At 40.9% G+C, this 20147-nt stretch overlaps 1 protein-coding gene, 1 long non-coding RNA gene and 1 pseudogene across 3 annotated transcripts in view; 2 read left to right on the top strand and 1 right to left on the bottom strand.

Moving 5' to 3' along the window:
* TADA2A (transcriptional adaptor 2A) overlaps positions 1-16841 on the bottom strand; it is a 56657-nt gene extending 39816 nt beyond the window's left edge. Inside the window, exons 1-3 of one of the 2 annotated variants that reach the window (XM_036269780.1) lie at positions 16774-16841; positions 13633-13759; positions 629-735 (exon numbers count right to left, since the gene is read on the bottom strand). In XM_036269780.1, coding sequence (XP_036125673.1) covers positions 629-735; positions 13633-13657 — 132 coding nt within the window. In that variant the 5' untranslated portion in view covers positions 13658-13759; positions 16774-16841. The remainder of the gene's footprint in view (positions 1-628; positions 736-13632; positions 13760-16773) is intronic. The other variant, XM_036269781.1, reaches the window with a different exon arrangement.
* On the top strand, positions 13021-13078 carry LOC118635126 (annotated as a pseudogene).
* Positions 16842-17020: 179 nt separating the features above from the next.
* Positions 17021-19893, top strand: LOC118635024. The gene is made up of 3 exons (XR_004960427.1): positions 17021-17165; positions 17271-17517; positions 19681-19893. It is a non-coding gene; the product is annotated as an uncharacterized LOC118635024 (long non-coding RNA).
* The last annotated feature ends 254 nt before the right edge of the window (positions 19894-20147 follow it).

Raw genomic sequence — 20147 nt, 5'->3', positions numbered from 1 at the left:
ATTCATACATAGTACTCAAAATAGGGCCTGGCACAGAGTAAGTAAGCACTTATAATTAGTATTATTATTTCCATCATCATCTACAAAATGGTTTGTTCCCTTGTTTGTCAGCTGCCCAAAGATTACTCTTTAAGAAGACAATAAACAGTGTGTCATAGGTGCTAGCAAAAGAAATAACCCTTCTATTCTGGTCCTGTAGTCTCAATACTAACACTACTGGCAAAAACAGTGTTAAACATTAGGTTCACACAGAGATGTGAAATATGAGCACACCTCATTTTACTGTGCTTTGTTTTACTGCACTTCACAGATGTTGTGTTTTTTACAAATTGAAGTCAAGACCCTCCACTAGGAAAAAGATTACAATTCACTTTACTGTGAAACTCGTTTTATCATGGGATCTAGAACCAAACCCAGAATATCTATGAGATACACTTGTATTCAATAGTCTATCTCATCTATCTGCTCTGTTGCCCAACTTTTCATTGGTAAAATGTGTACTGGAAGATTGACTGGAAGGAACAGATTTAATAAGGTATGGTCCTTCTGAGCAATCGATAGTCATCTCTAAATTTATTATATCCATAAAACAAGCCTAGGAGAGCCAGGCCTCTCATTAATGAGTTACCTGTAAGCAGAGCAAAAAAGGAGGTGGCCCACATTCTGCACACTTGATATAAGGCTCCATGAGGTAAGAGGAGCAGCCTCGGCAAGGTGGTTTATCAGAGGGATCACCTAGAACAAACAGAAAAATATACTAGCTTCAAACACCTTATGATTATGTTAAGAGCAAGAGGGTGAAAATCTGCAAATGACTACACAGGTAGTGAGCTGTGCCGGCAAGTTCATGGAGACAAGATGAGCTCGTTCCAAATAAGAAAAAATAAAAACTATGTTCCTTTTTATTTCAGGGCAGCTTTGTTCCTCCCTACGGTGTACCTAATACTTCAAACAGCATCTAAGTAGATATGGCCCTTGCAAAGAAATTTACAAACACAGGTTTTAACTGGAGTTTCATAATACCCATAACTTATTTTTTCAGGGGGAAAAAATGTCACATACCTACATCACACACACACACATATATAGATAGATAGATAATGCAAATCTGTCAAAATATTAATGATTGCTGAATATAGGTAGTGGGCAACAAGTAATCACTACTGTTCTTTCAACTTTTCTATAAGTCTGAAAATTTTCAGAATAAAAAGTTTGGGGAAAAAACTCCTTTAGATATGCCTTGAGGTATACTACTTTATATTTGAGCTGAGATTTAAACCCAAAAAAGCTCCCTCCCTTTCTTCCACAGTAAGCAGAGAAAATCGCAAACCTTACGCTAGTTCCAACATCTCTGAAATATTAAGGTGAGGAGTACAAACCAACTCTTAGTCATAAAAATGCAGATGGGTATGACCCCAGAAACCCCAAATTCTCCTTCTCTTGAGTCAGGGCAATCTAGCAGAGTAGTTTGTTATCAATATCAGGAGTCTAACATAGGCTTTGAAGGTAGATGAAGGGATTTAATCTCTTTAGCTTGGGGCCAGATTTCTCACATTTTGTAACAGCATTTTTCTTCCTAAAATCTGAGAAACTCTTCAAGGCATCTTTCTCTCCTACAAGTGATGATTACTGTTCTTTTCATTTGTTTCTAAATGAAGACAAGGAGGAAAACCACAGGGGAGAAAAATGTAATCCTTCTGGCAGTAGCTTCAAAATAAACATAAGGAAGAGCAACTACCCCACTTTTCCCACTTAAAATTTTGACACAAGAATAAAAAAAAATTGTTTTATATTAAGTGCAAATGCTAATTTTTTACCAAATTACCTTCTTCTTATCATCCCTTTATATTAATGGTATCAGCTTGTTTTTCTTTCCTCAAACATTCCTGCCCTGGCCGGTTTGGCTCAGTGGTTAGAGCATCGGCCTGCAGTCCAGAGAGACCCGGGTTCGGTTCCCACTAAGGGCACGTACCTCGGTTGCAGTTTGTCCCTGACCCTGGTTGGGTTGTGTGGGTGTCAGCCACTCGATGTGTTCCTCTCATGCCCTCTCATGTAGATGTCTCTCTCTCTCTCTCTCTCTCTCTCTCCCTGCCTCCCACTGTATCTGAACAAAAAATGGAAAAATGTCCTTGGGTGAGGATAAAATAAAATGAAATAAAATAAAAACATTCCTCAGGAAAAAAATTGGTCACTAACCAAAGTAAAGAGTTTTAAAACTCTTATGTTGCCCTGGCCGGTTTGGCTCAGTGGTTAGAGCATCGGCCTGCGGTCCGGAGACCCGGGTTCGGTTCCTGCTAAGGGCATGTACCTCGGTTGCAGTTTGTCCCCGGCCCTGGTTGGTCGTGTGGGTGGCAGCCACTCGATGTGTCTCTTTCACGTCGATGTTTCTCTCTCTCTCTCTCTTCCTCTCTCTCCCTCCCACTCTATCGGTGCAAAAAATGGAAAAATGTCCTCGGGTGAGGATAAAAAAATAAATAAAAAAATAAATAAAAATAAAACTCTTATGTCAAGAAGTAATTCTTGTGTAACAGCAATCTAATATTTAGTTTAAAAATGTTTAGACAATGTCATCCTCTATTAACATTTTGATTTTCAACCTTTCTTCTATGTGTGTGTGTATTTATTTTAACAAAAGTGGGATACTATACATGATGTTTTGTAGTGTTTATTATTATTTTTTAACTGTCACCCAAGGATATATTTCCATTGATTTTTATATAGGTGGGGAGAGAGAGAGACAGAGAGAGAGCACATGGAACATCAATGAGAGACACATTGATTTGGTTTCCTCCTGCATGATCCCAACTGCAGCTGGGATCGAACCTGCGACCCTTTGGGTCCATAGGCCAATGCTGTAACTGCTGAGCCAAACTGGCCAGGGCTTGAGCCTGTTTTTCTCACTTGACAACATATTGTCATCTCTCATGACAGTACATTTAGATCTTCTTCATTCTTTTGCCAGTGTAGGGAATCTTTTTTCTGCCAAGGGCCATTTGGGTATTTATAACATCTTTCTTGGGCCATACAAAATCAATAGCTGGTACTGATTTTGAGGGCCTTATATGGCCTGTGGGCTGGATGTTTCCTCCCCTGAAACTCAATGGTTTTCAACTACCCTCTAGAAAGGCATTTTGAAAATCTGAGATGCCTTTTTGTTTCCACAAGGACTAGGGAGCACTACTGGCATTTAGCAGGCAGGGACCAGAGATGCTAGTTATCCTGAATGGTCAAGACATTCCTCCAAAACAAAGAATTGGCCTGTATCTGTACAACTTTCAAATGTCCCACCAGATATTCAAGTAGGTAAAAAAATCTGTTCATAATTACATGACCCAGAACCCAGTTTCATATTACATATAAAACAAAATGTTTTTGACAGTTTTAATACATATTTCATTTTCCAAGAAAGCAAGTGCACATTCTCTCAGAGGAGATTGCATCTTCTTTTGTTCAGAACTTTACCAAGGGTTATTAAGCTTGTGGTCTTTCTGTGTCACCAATACAACACACATGAATCATTCATTGTGCACGTGTAGTTGTAAGATGGTGACTCAACATATGTGTGTAAGCACCTGACTACTTAAGTCATAATGTCTTCTACTGTAATCATGTCTAAACATATTGAGATCCAAATTTTTTTTATTATAAATTGGATTATTTTGTTATAAATTACTTCTTTTATTTACCCTTTGTATTATAGATAGGGTAGTATTGTTTTAATCTTTATTTTATTTTTAAAATGTTTTTTCTTTATTTTTTAGAGAGGAAGGGAGAGATACAAACATTAATCGACTGCCTCCTGCACACCCCCTATTGGGGATTCAGCCCACAACCTGGGCATGTACCCTGACCTGGAATCGAATAGGGACCTCTCAGTCCATGGGACAATGATCAATCCCTAAGCCACACTGGCTGGGCCATTATTGTCTTTATTTCTTTGAAATCATGGTTATAGATATGTTATATCATCTATGTATTTTATTTCCAAATAGCAAAAGGGGTTTAAAAAATATTACAAAAAGAAATCGCTGGGTCTCATAAGGTTGAGAACTAATTTAAACAGTTCCCTGCTGGTGGACATTTATGTTGTTTCCAATTATTTACTACCATAAAGAATGCTGAGACCAACATTTTGTATATACAACTTTGCACATTTGTTCCTCAGGATATGTATTTTCCTAGAACTAAAACTGTTGAATATACAGAGGATTTTTATATATATAGTCAAAGAACCCTTTACAAAGGTATTCCAGAACTTTTCTATAACTTAGGAGAAAGGCTTTTTACCATCATTCAAAATCCAAGGGAATAAAATTTTAATACATTTGAGTGTATAAACAAAGCCAACAAACAAAAACTCTTTCTTTGCAAACAAACAAAAAAACCCACCAGAAGCAAAGTAAAAAAGCTAATAAACTGAAAGAAAATACTTGCAAACATATTATAAAGGGCTAAAATCCCTAATATTACAAAGAACCTTTAAAAAGAAAAAAAGAAAAGGACCAAAAATCTTATCGCAAAAGACACAAAGAGATAATTAGAAAAAAGATATATAAAAATGGCTCTTAAATATATGAAAAGACATTCAACTTCACTTATAATAAGAGAAATCTACACTGAGATAGAACTTCGCATCTATCAGGCAGGCAAAAATTCAAAAGCTTGATAATCCTTTCTTTGTAAGGCTGTGGGGAAATAGTCATTCTCATATATTGTTGAAAGGAATGCAAAATGGCACAATTCCTATAGAGGAGAATTTAACTGTATTGAAATAAAACGAATGCACCCAGCCCTGGCCAGTGTTTCTCAATGGTTAGAGCGTTGGTCTGTTTACTGAAGGGTCCCGGGTTGATTCCCAGTAAATGGCATGTACCTGGGTTGCAGGTTTGTTCCCTGACCCCAGTTGGGGCAAATAGGGGAGGCAACCAATTGATGTGTCTTTCACATCGATGATTCTCTCTCTCTCTCTCTCTCGCCCCCCTTTCCCTCCCCCTTTCCCCCCCCCTCTAAAAATCAATGGAAAAAATATCCTCAGGTGAGAATTATTAACAACAACATCTAATGCATTTATTTATTTATTTATTTATTTATTTATTTATTTATTGTAATTGCAAGTATTTTAATGTCCAAGCACTGGAATAGTTGAACAAGCTATGGTACACCCATATGATGAGTACTACAGCTATATAAAAAATAAAGAATGTAAGAACAATCTATAAACTAATATAGTATTTCCAGGAGATACTATTAAGTGAAATACAAAACCAAAGTGCAAAAGAGCATATATGGTATGCTATCTTTCCTGTAAGAAATTGGGGGTGGAGGGGAATTACATATATATGCTTACTTTGCAGAAAGAAATAAAGGACAGACAAACTTAAAAACAGTGAAGTCAGGCCCTAGCTGGTGTGGCCTCAGTTGGTTAGGCATCTTCCCCTGCACTGAGAGGTTTCTGGTTCGATTCCCAGTTGGGACACATGCCTGTGTTTTAGGCTCGATCCCCAGTAGCAGGCGTGCAAGAGGCACCAATTGATGTTATGTGCTCACATCAAAGCTTCTTTCTCACTTCCTCTCTCTCTAAAAATCAATAAACTATTCTTTAAAAAACAAACAAACAATGAAGTCAGATACCTACAAAGGATTGGGGGAGGGAGAATGGAATGGATACAGGAAGAGGTGATCACTCTCAAAATATCTTTTTGTATAGCTTTGACTTTTAGAAGCATATTTGTATTCTACATATTAAAAAAAACTAAATTAATAAGTACAGGAAGGGAAAACTAAAAACAGAATGAACAGATGAACCCGACAGTATATACTATACTATATAGAATACTATAACCACATTGAAGAAGGAAAAAAAAAGAACCAATCCAAATAACTAACTTATGAACATTTAACAATATATCTTCAGTCTTGGGTGATGCAGGAAAGAATTGTAAACAAATCCTAAACTTGTTGAAGTAGGTCTGTTTTATGTAGTGATATGTGCAGAGCAATTCTGAAATAATTTTGGTGTATTAAAAGACACAGTAAATGAGTCAATATACTGATTTTGAAAGTGGTTCTCAACCTTCCTAATGCCGCGACCCTTTAATACAGTTCATAATGTTGTGGTGACCCCCAACCATAAAATTATTTTCATTGCTACTTCATAACTGTAATTTTGCAACTGTTATGAATCGCCATCGGAAATATGTTTTCCGATGGTCTTAGGCGACCCCTGTGAAAAGGTCGTTTGACCCCTAAAAGAGTCGCGACCCACAGGTTGAGAACCACTGTTGGAAACCAGGATTCTCACTGAGGAATGAACAAATAAATAATAGGGGGAAACAAGAAAAAAGCCTATGAAGATAAATTAAGAGGTATCAATGTAAACACGTGATTTATTTAAAAAAGTATCTGTAGCCCTGGCCGGTTTGGCTCAGAGTTTAGAGAGCACTGGCTGGTGGACCAATGAGTTGCAGGTTCGATTCCGGCCAAGGGCATACCTTGGTTGCAGTTCCATCCCTGGCCCTAGCTGGGGTCATGCTGGAGGCAACCAATTGATGTGTCCCTCTCACATGGATGTTCCCCCCCCCCCTCACCACCACCACCACTCTATCTGAAGATATTTGAGAAAATATCCTCAGGAGAGGTTTAAAAAAAAATGTATCTGTATGAGTTTGTGCATGTTTATGTGAATATGTATATATATCGGTATATATGTTTGGAGCATATATGAACATTTATTTCCTAGTTCTGTGGGCCAAAATACAAAGATACTTGAGGAACAATGAGCAATGACCAGATCTTGGGCTTTAATGTCATTCCCCTCTAAAATGAACCATGGCTCCTCAGAAAAGTGGCTGATTCCAGGGTTAAAACAGAAGTACAAGAAGCATTTGGAACATGTAGCAGTGCCAAAAAGTGATGAAGGAGGGCATAACACAAGGATGCAGGAGCCAGCTTGAAGAACCTCACAGTGGTTAAACTGGGAAAATCTGAGAATCAAAATAATTAAGTATAATAATTATGGCCCGGCCAGTATGACTCAGTGGATTGAGCATCATCCAGTGAAGCAAGAGGTCATTGGTTCGATTCCTGGCCAGGCATGTGCCCAGGTTTCAGACTTGATTCCCAGTAGGCAGCAGATCGGTGTTTCTCTCTCATTGATGTTTCTCTTTCTCCCTGTCCTTTCCTCTCTCTCTCTCAAATCAGTAAAGGGCCCTGGCAGGTTTGGCTCAGCGGTTAGAGCATCAGCCCGTGGTCCAGAGAGGCCTGGGTTCAGTTGCCGCTAAGGACATGTACCTTGGCTGCAGTTCGTCCCCGGCCCTGCTTGGGGTTGTGTGGGTGGCAACCAGTCAATGTATATCTCTCACATCGATGTTTCTCTCTGTCTCTTTTCCTCCCTCTCTCCCTCCCGGCTCTATCTAAAGATAAATGCAAAAATGTCCTCCAGGATTAAAAAAAAAAACAAAAAATAAAATCAGTAAAGGACTTCCAGTCAAGATGGCGGAGTAGGTAAATGTGGTATCGCGTCCTCCCACAACCATATCAAAGTTACAACTAGACTACAGAACAACCATCACTCAAAACCGCCTGAAATCAAACTGAATGGAAGTCCTACAACTACAGAATCAAAGAAGCAGCGGTATCGAAACTGGTAGGAGGGGCGGAGGTGAGACGGGCTGGCCCCACACCCACGTGTGGCGGACAAAAATCAGGAAGGTACCTTGACTAGGAGGTCCTCCCTGAGGACAGAGGGGTCCCCATCCCACACCAGGCGCCCTGCTCAGGGTTCCAGTGCCAGGAAGAGAAGTCCCCATAACTTCTGGCTGGAAAAACCAGAAGGAACGGAGGCTCAGGGAGGCTGAGGCGGCTGGAGCCCCAGGCAGCTCCTTTTAAAGGGCCCGCGCACGCACGGACTTACTCGGACTCACTCCCTCTAAGCTTGAAGGGGAGGCAGCTCAAGGGGTGCCAGAGACATAGAGGGAAGAACTCAGCTGTTTGGCATTGGAACGAGGGCTAAAGAGGGGGCTTTCTCTGGGACAAACGTGCTGTCAGAGGCCTTTGTTCCTTTGGTGAGCCCTTCCCTGACGAGGCCAGCAGACAGCCGCCATATCTGGGACTCCAGCAACCTGGCTGACACTGGTAGCCCCGCCCTGGTGATTCCCTGAGGCCCCGCCCCACCCAACTTTCAGGCCCACCCAAGCTGTTGCCACTTGCTTAACCATAGGATTGGCCTGTCTTGGATCCTGCTTCAGGTTTTCCTAAATTCTTTCAAACAAGCAGCATCTGGTTTCAGCTAGCGCCATACCTCTCGTTCAGCAGTACATAGAAACAAACACAGGGAGGCAGCCAAAATGAGGAGACAAAGAAACAGGTCCCAAATGAAAGAACAGAACAAAACCCCAGGAAAAGAACTAAGCAAAATGGAGAGAAGCAACCTAACAGATGCTGAGTTCAAAATACTGCTTATAAGGAAGCTCAATGAACTTAGTGAGAACCTCAGAGAACTTAGTGAGGGCCTCAAGAGCATAAAAAAGGACCAGTCAGATATGAAGGATGAACAGTCAGAAATGAAGGAGGCACTAACCGAAATAAAGAATAATTTACACAGATTCAATAGTAGAGTAAAGCCAAGAAGCAAACCATGGATTTGAAATATAAAGCAGCAACAAACACCCAATCAGAATAGCAAAAAGAAAAAAGAATCCAAAAAATGAGGATAGCGTAAGGAGCTTCTGGGACAACTTCAAGCGTGCCAACATTCGCATCTTGGGGGTGCCAGAAGGAGAAGAGAGAGAACAAGAAATTGAAAACCTATTTGAAACAATAATGACAGAAAACTTCCCTAACTTGGTGAAGGAAACAGACATACAAGTCCAGGAAGCATAGAGTGTACCAAACAAGATGAACCCCAAGAGGCCCACACCAAGACACATCATCATCAAAATGCAAAAGGTTCAAGACAAAGAGAGAATCTTAAAAGCAGCGAGAGAAAAGCAGTTAGTTACCTACAAGGGAGTCCCCATAAGGCTGTCAGCTGATTTCTCAAAAGAAACTTTGCAGGCCAGAAGGGAGTGGCAAGAAATATTCAGAGTGATGAAAAGCAAGAACCTACAACCAAGATTACTCTATCCTGCAAAGCTGTCATTTAGAATCAATGGCCAAATAAAGACTTTCCCAGACAAGGAAAAGCTAAAGGAGTTCATCACCACCAAACAATTATTATATGAAATGTTGAAGGGTCTTCTTGAAGAAAAAGGTAAAAAATATGAACAAACAAAATGGCAATGAATACATATTTATCAACAATTGAATCTACAAACAAAATGAACATGCAGATCAGAAACATTCTCATAGATATAGAGAACATTCTGTTGGTTGCCAGATGGGAGGGGGGTTGGGGGAATGGGTGAAAAAGGTGAAGGGATTAAGAAGTACAAATTGGTTGCTAAACTGACAAACCTCAAAGGGAAGGGGGGTTGGGGAATGGGAAGAAATAAAATAAACCAAAGAACTTATATGCATATATGCATAATCAATGGACACAGACAACAGTGTGGGAAAAGGCAGGAGGGGGCGGGAGTGGGTGGAGGGAGTCAATGGGGGAAAAATGAGGAACATCTGTAATACAGTCAACAATAAAGATTAAAAATTAAAATAAAATCAGTAAAAACATATTTAAATAAATGAATTATAAACCACTGAAAAAATATGAATTCATGTGTCCATAGTTGTAATAAATAAATAAGGGACACAGGCAATCTCTTGATTATAGTAGAATGCTAAGTACCAAGCAGTAAATGTGAAGAGTGCTGGATTTGGGGATGGGGAGGTGAATCATCATTTTGCAATCATAATAGTCAAGATTGGATCAGGCAAAAATCATAAACAGATGCTAAATCTAGGGAGAAATTTTGGTGAGCAGAATATTTTATTGCCTGACAGTGTCTCCCCATGGATTGCTTATTACATGCAAGAGAATAGATAAAAATTATACAGTGGAGAACTCAGACACCTTGACTGGGTTTTCAAAATTCACATCACCAATGAGGGGTGGAGCAAGACCAGACAAACCCCAAATGAGAAACCTCTATTTTAAAAAAGGGGGGTAGGACCTGTATTCTTCAAATGTGTAAAAGTCACCAAGACAAAGGCTATGCAAATGTTTCAATTTAAAGAAGGCTAAATAGACAGACCTGGCCCTAGCTGGTTTGGCTCAGCAGTTAGAGCGTCTGCCTGTGGACCAATGAGTCGTGGGTTTGATTCCAGCCAAGGGCATGTACCTCGGTTGTGGTTTGTCACGGTCCTGGTTGGGGTTGTGCAGGAGGCAACCAGTCAGTGTGGCTCTATCACATGGATGTTTCTCTCTCTCTGTCTTTCTCTCCCTCCCTTCCATTCTATCTGATGATAAATGGAAAAGTATTCTCAGGTGAGGAATAAAAAAAAAAAAGGAAGACAGACCTGACCTGAATGTATCATGAACTGGAAAAAAAAAAAAACAACCCATAAAGGACATTATTGAGTCAGCTGACAAAACTGAAATACAGACAGACAGTAGGTTAGATAGAAAGCATTTTATCAGCCCTGGCCGGTTTGGCTCAGCGGTTAGAGCGTCAGCCTGTGATCCACAGAAAGTATTTTATCAATGTTAAATTTAATAGAATTGATAAACTCTACTGAGGTTATATAATAAAATACCCCTATTTTTAGGAAATAAACACTAAAGTAGTTAGGAGTAAAGGGCTATGATATTTAGCATGTCCTCATATAACATTGTTTTGTTCATTTGTTCAATATCATTTTGTTATAATGTCAATTAAAAAAAAGATGGATTCCCAGCTATGGCCACTATCTGTGTGGAGATTGTATATTCTCCCCATGTTTCCATGGGTTTTTCCCAGGGACTCTGGTTTCCTCCCAAATCCCAAAGATGTTCACGTTAGGTAAACTGGCATCTAAATTGTCCCAGAATCAGTGTGTGAGTGTGCTCTTCAATGGAATGGTTGGTTCCTGCCTTGTACCCCGAGCTGCTGGGATAGGCCCTGGCCACCCTCAACTCCTGAACTGGAATAAGTGGGTTAGAAAAGGATTATCTTGTTTTTATTAATATTTTTTTTAAATATATTTTTTTATTGATTTTGAGGGGGAGAGAAACAACGCAAGCATGGAACATCGATGGGCTTCCTGCATGCCCCCAACCAGGGGTCAAGCCCAACACCTGGACACATGCCCTGACGGAAAATCAAACCAGCAACCTCTTGGTGCACTGGAAGATACTCAACCGAACCATATCAGTTAGGGTTCATCTTTTTTTGTTGTTTTTCAGTGTCAGGAAATTTTATTTTGATTTAAAAAAATTTTTTTTTCTTTATTGATTTTAGAGAGATAGGGAGAGGGAGATAAGGAGAGGGAGAGAGATAAAAACACGGATGAGAGAGAACATCGATTGGCTGTCTCCTGCATGCCACCCACTGGGGATTTGGCCCACAACCTGAGCATGTGCCCTGACTGGGAATCAAACCAGCAACCTCTTGGTGCATGGGTCGACACTCAACCAATGAGCCACACTGGCCAGGCTCATCTTTCTTAAATGTATGCATAGCTCACATTTATTTCAATGTTTAATATTAGAAGTGTCTGGGGTCTTTAGTTAGAAGTTTGGTGATGATTTTGTGACCAGAAATACACCACAGGAATTTAACTCTTATTTATATGAATTAGCCTACAGTAATATTAGTTTCTTTTTATGTCATTTCACTTAAAGTTGCAGTTTCCAAGAATCTATTGATGACATCGAGGACCTATTGTATGTCTCTTACCATCAAATGACTAAAACAAAATATATATGGGGTATGTTTATAAATATATATAAATCAATATATAATGTGTTTATATGTATTAATAGAGAGACAGAGGGAGAAAGAAAGTGCACACAAATGGAGTAAAAAGTTATCAAAAAGTGTATGGGTAGTCTTTGTACTATTTTTAAGGATATCTTCCAACGTTCCTGTAAGTTTGAAATCATGTCCAAATAAAGAGTGTAGAAATTAAATAAAAAATGTTTTTATTGATTTTTTTTTTTTTAAGAGAGGAAGGGATAGAGAGACAGAAACATCGATGTGAGATAGAAACATTGATTGGCTGCCTCCTGCACACCCCCTACTGAGGATTGAGCCCACAACCCGGACATGTGCCCTGACCGGGAATTGAACTGGGACCTCTCAGTCCATGGAACAACACTCAATCCACTGAGCCACACCAGCTGGACTAGAAATTATTTTAAAGAGAGAGGGAATGGTTTCAGTTTTCACTGACAGCATCGGGAAAATTCTTTTAGATTATTTTTCCATGTGCAAAATGAGAGATTTGAACTAGCTGTGTTTGAAGACTCCATTCTGTACTAAATTTATATAAACAGTGTGATGACAGAATAAATTAGAGCCCCTTTAAGAAACTGCTGTAGATAAAACAAACACCCAAAAAGTACCTCTCTGATTCTTCTCATTGGGTCACTACCAACATCTAACAATGGATTTCTACTTCTGCCAAATCTCTTATCTTAAGAATCAAAGAAAAAGCATTATATATTTGTTCTCCATACAGAGGCTGCCTGAATCTATTTCAAACATACATAATTCTCTGCATTATTATTATACTGTGGCTTACTGTTAAAATATAAGTTTTACATTAATGAGGGAATAGGGTATTTCCTTTATTCTACCACTGACATTATCTCTTATCAAGGCATCACAAACATGATACTGGTTCCAAAGAGAAATCCATCTGCTTTTTTTTTTAATCCTCACCCGAGAATATTTTTCTATTTATCTTTATATAGAGTGGGAGGGAGAGAGAAAGAAACATTCATGTGAGAGAGACACATCGACTAGTTGCTTCCCACATGACCCCAATCTGGGCCAGGGACAAACCGCAACTGAGGTATGTGCCCTTGACCAGAATCGAACCTTTGACTCACTGGTCTGTGGGTCAAACTAGCCAGGGCCCATCTGCTTTATAAAATCTCAATGTAAGTGCTGCTCTTTTTGAATTTGTCTAGCAGGTCTCCACTTTTTACCAGAAGGCCCTAAAAAATAAATAAATAAGTAAGTAAGTAAAAAAAAATCTAAACGCAGGTTAGCCCTGGCCGGTTTGGCTCAGCAGTTAGAGCATTAGCCCACAGATCAGAGTCCCGGATTCGATTCCAGCCAAGGGCATGTACCTTGGTTGCGGTTCGTCCCCGGCCCTGGTCAGAGTCGTGTGAGAGGCTACCAGTTGATGTTTTTTTCTCTCTCTCTCTTCCTCTCTGCCCCCCCCTCACTCTATCTGAAGATAAATGGAAAAATATCCTTAGGTGAGAATTAAAAAAAAAAACACAAAAAAACCTAAATGCAAGTTAACCATACTATGCCTGGTCCATCTGACCTAGTTTTCTTGTAAGACCTAGGGTGATATATTTGTATTATGTGTTCAGTGGGCAATCAATAAATATTGATTGATTTTACTTTGAGTTAATACTCATTCCTTTAGGATCAGATTTACGGGGCTTTGTTTAACTTCAAAGTGCTTATTTTCCTTCTTTGATCAACTTCCACTTTAGTTTGCTATTAATATTCACCTGAGATATGTTCACACAGTACTTACTGCTAAAGGAACCCAAACGGTCCATTCCTTAATTGGCAAATACTGCTGCTTTGATCTTCTTCAATGCAGTGCCCTTTCAAGAAGATTTCAGAACTGGCCAACACATACACCAAAGCTTGATGACCTCCTATGAATAAAGAAGAGTGGCACATGGATCAGGAAATAAGTCAAAGGGACAAGATAAAGAGAAGATAATGCAATGTACTCAACTCTACTACACATGAGCTTTGTAACATTAAGCAAATATTTAATCTCTGTAAACCTGTTGTTTCCCCCTCTGTAGAAAGGGTATGATTATAATAGTTTCTACCTCCTAGAGGTGTTGTAAAGATTAAATATCAAGCCCTGGCCTGTTTGGCTCAGTAGTTACAGCATCGGCCCGTTGACCAATGAGTCTTGGGTTCAATTACAGTCAAGGGCACGTACCTCACTTGCAGTTCGGTCCTCAGCCCTGGTCAGGATTGAGCGGGAGGCAACAAGTTGATGTATCTCTCTCCCATCAATATTTCTCTCTCTTCCTTTCTCTTCCTCCCTCCCTCTCTGGCTGAAGATAAATAGAAAAATATCCTCAGGTAAGAATTAAAAAAAAGAAAAAAGATTAAATATCAAAATCCATATAAATTATGTATCATTGTGCCTGGCCCATAGTAAACCCTCTACAAAAGCTACACAGCTCTAATAAACAACTACTGGTTCTCTCCTTAGCCCCCTTCCTTTGGGTAACTGAGTCTTAGACATTTCATATGGTTCAGTGCTGCCAATTACAATATTCTGTCCTCTACCCTCACAATAGCTAAAGCAACCAGATCTCTTCTTAGAGAAATCTGAATCTTGAATAAGACATATAAAGACAGAAGGCAGTTGGAACTCAGTCATTCACTAGTCAAAAAATTTGGTCCATGAGCTCTGGCTGTTGAGATTCCCCATCCCTATGGGTGGCCCAACTGTTTAGTTTTTTTCTTTTTCTCATTTCTTTATATTTCCAATACTTTTTTTTTTCTTTCCAATACTTTTATACAAATGAGTTCTGTTATTAGAAACCAAGGAATCCTATCTATTACAACATACATTTGTTCAATAATTTAAACATTTTATTAAAAACATGTTGACTTTTTTTTCTCTCTTTTTTTTTTTTCCCATTTTTTGTTCAGGTAGAGTGGGAGGGAGAGAGAGGAACAGAGAGAAAGAGAGAAACATCGATGTGAAAGGAACACATCGAGTGGCTGCCACCCGCACGACCAACCAGTGCCGGGGACAAACTGCAACCGAGGTACGTGTCCTTAGCGGGAACCGAACCCGGGTCTCTCCAGACCGCAGGCCGACGCTCTAACCACTGAGCCAAACCGGCCAGGGCAAAACATGTTGACTTTCTTTAAAGAGAGAGAAAGGAAGAGAGAAACATCAATGACTGGCTGCCTCCCATTTGTACCCTGACCAGGGATCAAACCCAAAACATGGGTATGTGCCCTGATCAGGAACTGAGCTGGCAACCTTTCTGTGAATGGGACAATGCTAAACCAACAGAGCCACAGGGTCAAAATATCTTCTTGAAGGCAGAAATGAAATCATATTTCACACTAAGCCAAGAAAACATCCCTCCTTCTTCTATACTCTCCTAGTTTTTAACTACCTCTTTTCTGGCATTTTTCACATTCTAATTTGTGAGGATTGTTTCTACGTGCATATTTCCCCCTATTTCTAGACTAAATAAAAGCGGGGACTACATACAAATTTGTATGCTTTAAAAGTACCAAGCACACAGAAACAACTCAGTAAACACAAATGTGATGGACAAATAAATGTTAGTTCTTCAATAGGTTAATTTATCTCTAGTTTTCCTGGAGTGACTTTTTTAACCTGATTTTTTTTTTTTAAATACTCACCAGAGGATATTTTTTCATTTTTGTTTGGATAGAGTGGGAGGGAGAGAGGGGGAGAGAGAGAAACATTGATGTGAAAGAGACACTGCGATTGGTTGCCTACCACATGACTCCAACCGGGGCCGGGAGGAACCGCAACTGAGGTAGTGCCCTTGACCAGAATCAAACCTGTGACTCTTTGGTCTACAGGCCAACGCTCTAACTGCTGAGCCAAACCAGCCAGGGCTCACCTGATATTTTTAGTTTGGGGAATAGTTAATCACTAAGTGTATCAACTTTTGGATAACATGGAAGTCATTGAACTTGTCTTTTGGGGGGCAGGCTTGGGTAGGGTAGTTTTCTCTCTGCTCTAGTCTCAGGAAAAAGTCTTTGAAGAAAAATGAGTCTAGCAAGGGGTGTTATGCACTCCGTAATGAAATAATGCTCAACGTTTATTGAACTTTTCTCAGATACCAGATATTGTAGTACCACTGTATATATCTCTATGAACCCTCTGAGGCATGCTGTTTTTTCGAAGAAGGGAAAGGAAGCCCTGAAAGATTGTTATTTGTACAATGTCTTACAGGTAGTGAATAGCAGTGCCATTTCAACAAAGATTAATAGAGAGTCGAGTTAAGGATGTATAAACAGTCTGATAAGCACTCCACGTCTTAAGTACAATATTGCAATAAACAGAATTTTCTTTCTTCCTCTCCCTTCTCATGAGACATTTCTAACACGAACACCCATGAAAAGATGGGTGTTAGCTCCAAATCAACATTTACCAAGTTCAAAGATATGACTGGGAGGATGGAAGGTACGTGAAGAACATCATTCAGTGTGGTGCACAGGACACCTGGCAGACAAAGCTCAAATCCTCCCTTAGTTCCTTATTAGAAGCAGGACCTTGGGCAACTCATTTTACCTGAGCCTCAGTCAGGCTTAGACCTAAATAAGGAAGCTTAAATGCCTGCTGCGGAAGGCCTACTTGAAAACCCAATGGGAAACGTCGGTAGAGGCATGACACACAGCGGCTGTCCTTAGCGTTCTTAGGCACTGCAGTGCAGAGACAGGAATGCCTAAACTGGGACTGCGCGCAGCCGCCTAGAGCACAAAACGCGCCAGGCTCGCCGCGGGGCGGGGCCTGCGGGGTCAAGCCCCGCCCCGCCCTCCCCTACAGCGCGACGTGGTCCGACGCCTATCGCCCGCCCCCCTGCCGCGTCTCCCCCTCCGCCGGGTTTGCACCCTGACCCCGATCCCCGCCGCACCTCGCAGTCCTCACCTCCTCTTCGTCCGGCTAGAGGGGCTCAGCACGCCACAGCCCGCTCTGCAGCGCCTCGTGCTCCAATCTGGCCGTGTCCCCCTCCTCCACGCCGAGAAGCAGCCAGCCACGTGCGCGCCCCTGGGCTTACGAGCTCGCTCCCGAGCGGCGCAAGCGCGAGCTCGCCCCTCCCCCTAGCGGCCCCGCCGCGTGCCGCGCGCCCGCCGTCTCCGCCCCTTTCCCTCCCTGGCCCTCCCGGCCTCGCCTCTTGCCGCGCGCCCGTCGCTACCCCCTCATCTGGAGCCCGGGCCTCGCCGCGTGCCCGCTGCTGCCCTCTGGCAGAGGCCTGGGAGGATGCGGGTGAGCAGCTTGCCTGCCTTTGAGTCCCATCCGTGATCACTTTTTCCCGTGAGGTGCGTTGCGGGTCGCCAGAGGCTTGCCGGGGAGTGGTGCCGTGAGGCGGGGCGGGCCCGTACTGCCCTGCTTTTGTATTTTTTACATTCTCACCCTTGTTGCAGCAAAGGAAATTGAGGCTAAAGGACTCAGTGGCCGCCTCTGGAATCCGTGTGTTGGAGTGCTGCTCATGGATTAACCAGACTGGATGGTTTCAGGGTGTGCAGGGTGCGCTCGATTCGGATGCTTCTGGACCGTCGGAAGTACCTCCTTTGGAAACACCCATCCCCTCTTTGGGCGTCAGAGGCCCAGAGGGAGGCGCAAGGATGAGAGGATGTGGTGGTCCACTCTGATGGCTATCTTGAGGGCTAGGTATGTCCTAACTCTTATTACTACGAATGATAATAGCGAACATACGTCGAGGATTTATTGCATGCCAGGTGTTGTACAAAGGAAGTTACTACATGGTCTCCCCTAATCTTCAAAAGCAACCTTGTGAAGCAGGCACTATTATTATCCCCGTTTTCCAGGTAGAAGACATTTAGACTCGGGCTAATAAATAAATAACTTGGGGTCCCACTGCTACAAAGTGTTGGCGAAGGAGGTTCAAACTGTGGTGTGTGTTTAACCATTATACTGTTATATCTATTCAGAAATCTCTCATGAATTTGCCCAGCCTCTTAGAATTCATTTACACGTTCTGCCTCTGTGGCTTTTGGATTCATTTTATTAGTATGTGAGAAACACATTCATTGTAAAAATTTTTTAAAAATTAGAAAATTCACATGAGCAAAAATGTGAAGAGCAGCTCCCAACATGTTAAATAAACTGTTAACATTTTGCTAGGTACTTTACATTTTCCTCTGCGTCAGTAAATAAGAGAGTCGTTTTACGTTTGATGTATCCTGAAAATCTATTCATTCAACAAATATTTAATGAGCAGACATTGTTCTAGGTGCGGGGAAGTCAGCAGTGAATAAAATAAAGTCTGCCTCTTATAATAGTAGGGGAGGTTGACAATAAGCAGTAACAGAATATATTACTAAATAATAGATAATGCCTCTTACTAAGTAATAGATAATGCCCAGAAATGTGGCAAGTGTAAAAATCGGGATAAAGGGATAAGTGCTGTGGGGATCCTCTTTTAGATAGGACAGACAAAGAAGGCCTCTTAAGGGAGGAGCACATAGGCAGAAATCTAATCATTAAATGTGGGTGGAAGCTCTGTGGATTTCTAGAGGGAATCTATTCTAGGAGAAGAGAAATGACAGTTGCTGTGGCCCTAAGATAAGCACTTGGTTGGCATGTTGGAGAAGAAGCGAGGAAACCAGGGTGGCTGGAGCATACTAAATTAGGGAAATACATTGAGAAACAGGCAGAAGCTAGATCATGTATCATCTGAGAAGCCTTGGTTGGACTTTGGATTTTATTGGGATATGATAAAATACCATGGAAGGGTTGAGAGCCAAGGAGTAATCAGGTTTGCTTTAAAGGGGTTACTCAAGAAGCTATGTGGAGAATAGATGGTCGAAACATTAAAATTGCCCTTTTACACAGCAGTTGTTCAACAGATAGTTTATTTAGTGTTTCACCCACACCTTTACACCTTTACAACCACTCTCACATTCTCCACAAAGAGGAAATTGAGTCTAACACTTAGGACTTATCTTCATGTCTTTTTCACCTAAACTGAATCTTTTTGAGACTGGCTAGGGCATATATCCAGATCTGGATGTCATGATTGTCAACAACCTGAATGTGAGTTACCAGTACTGTTGTAGAAAAAACATCCCCACATAATACTGGGATCTGTTCATTAAAAACTTTGCATTTAAGCACCTGAAAATTACCCTTCCTCTTCCATTGATGTTAGGCCCTCATTAGAATTCTAAGCCCCAATTTAGACATTGTGCTTAAAAAAATTGTTGCATGATCTCACTTATTTGTGGAATATACTGAACAAAACAAACTAATGTACAGAATGGACTCGGAGACATGGATGTGGGGTACAGACTGACAAACCTCAGAAGAGGGGGACGGGATGGGGGGGAGGTGGACCACAGAACTTACAATGCATGTATGCGTAACCATTGGACATAGACAACAATGCTGGGGGGGGGGGGTGTCGGGAGGAGGGTGTCAGTGGGGGGAAAAGGAGAAACATCTGTAACAAAAATAAATTAATACAAATTTTAAAAGATGTAAGGAAATGAAAATGCACAGTGAGAAGGATAGCACTGATTAAAGTAGTGTTTTTCTGGTTTTTTGCCTTCCGCAGTGTAGTGAATAGTGATATCAATTATAAGATCAGCTGGGGAAGGTGGAAGACCAACTGAAGGAAAAGAGATTTGGAAGAAAATAAAAGTCCTATTTTAGATCTGTGTTTTGCAATCTGAGTGAAAATGACGCATATGAATTTAGAGCTCAGCGGAGAGGCCAGAGCTAAAATTGAATAATTGTATTAGAATTGTTTCTTTGGATATGTGTCTTTAGCTTGAGGACAGACACTGTGTCTTTTCTTCTTTGTAACCTCAGTGCCCAGAAGTGCATCCTGGATGAATATTTGTGAAATGAACAAGTAAAGGCAAAGGTATGGATGAAGTCACTCAGGCAAAATGTATAAGGTAAACAGAGAAGATATCCAATCTATGCTTTCACTGGAGGTTCAAGCACCTCAACATGACTTATAAGCAGGGTGACTATAAGTTCCACTTTGCTCAGAACAGACCCGGTTTACTCCTGTTATCTCCATATAATTAGCAATGTTGTCTTATTTCACTTTCAGAAGTGCCTCAGTTTGTACAATAAATTATATGTTTACTCTTTGTAGAAGGCCCTTTAGGGTCTAGTGTCTTCCTATTTCTTTGTTATCATTGTCCCATCTCACACTTTATCCTCTAGCCAGACGGAAGTACCTGGATTTTTCCCTTATGCACCCTGTTCCTTCCAAGCTTCCTTCACCAAGGTACCTCTACTTCAACTTAGATGTCACTTCCTCAGGA

The sequence above is a fragment of the Molossus molossus genome, unplaced genomic scaffold, assembly GCF_014108415.1.
Source record: "Molossus molossus isolate mMolMol1 unplaced genomic scaffold, mMolMol1.p scaffold_m16_p_19, whole genome shotgun sequence".
NCBI classification, from domain to species: domain Eukaryota; kingdom Metazoa; phylum Chordata; class Mammalia; order Chiroptera; family Molossidae; genus Molossus; species Molossus molossus.
This window is presented reverse-complemented; position numbering and strand designations above follow the sequence as displayed.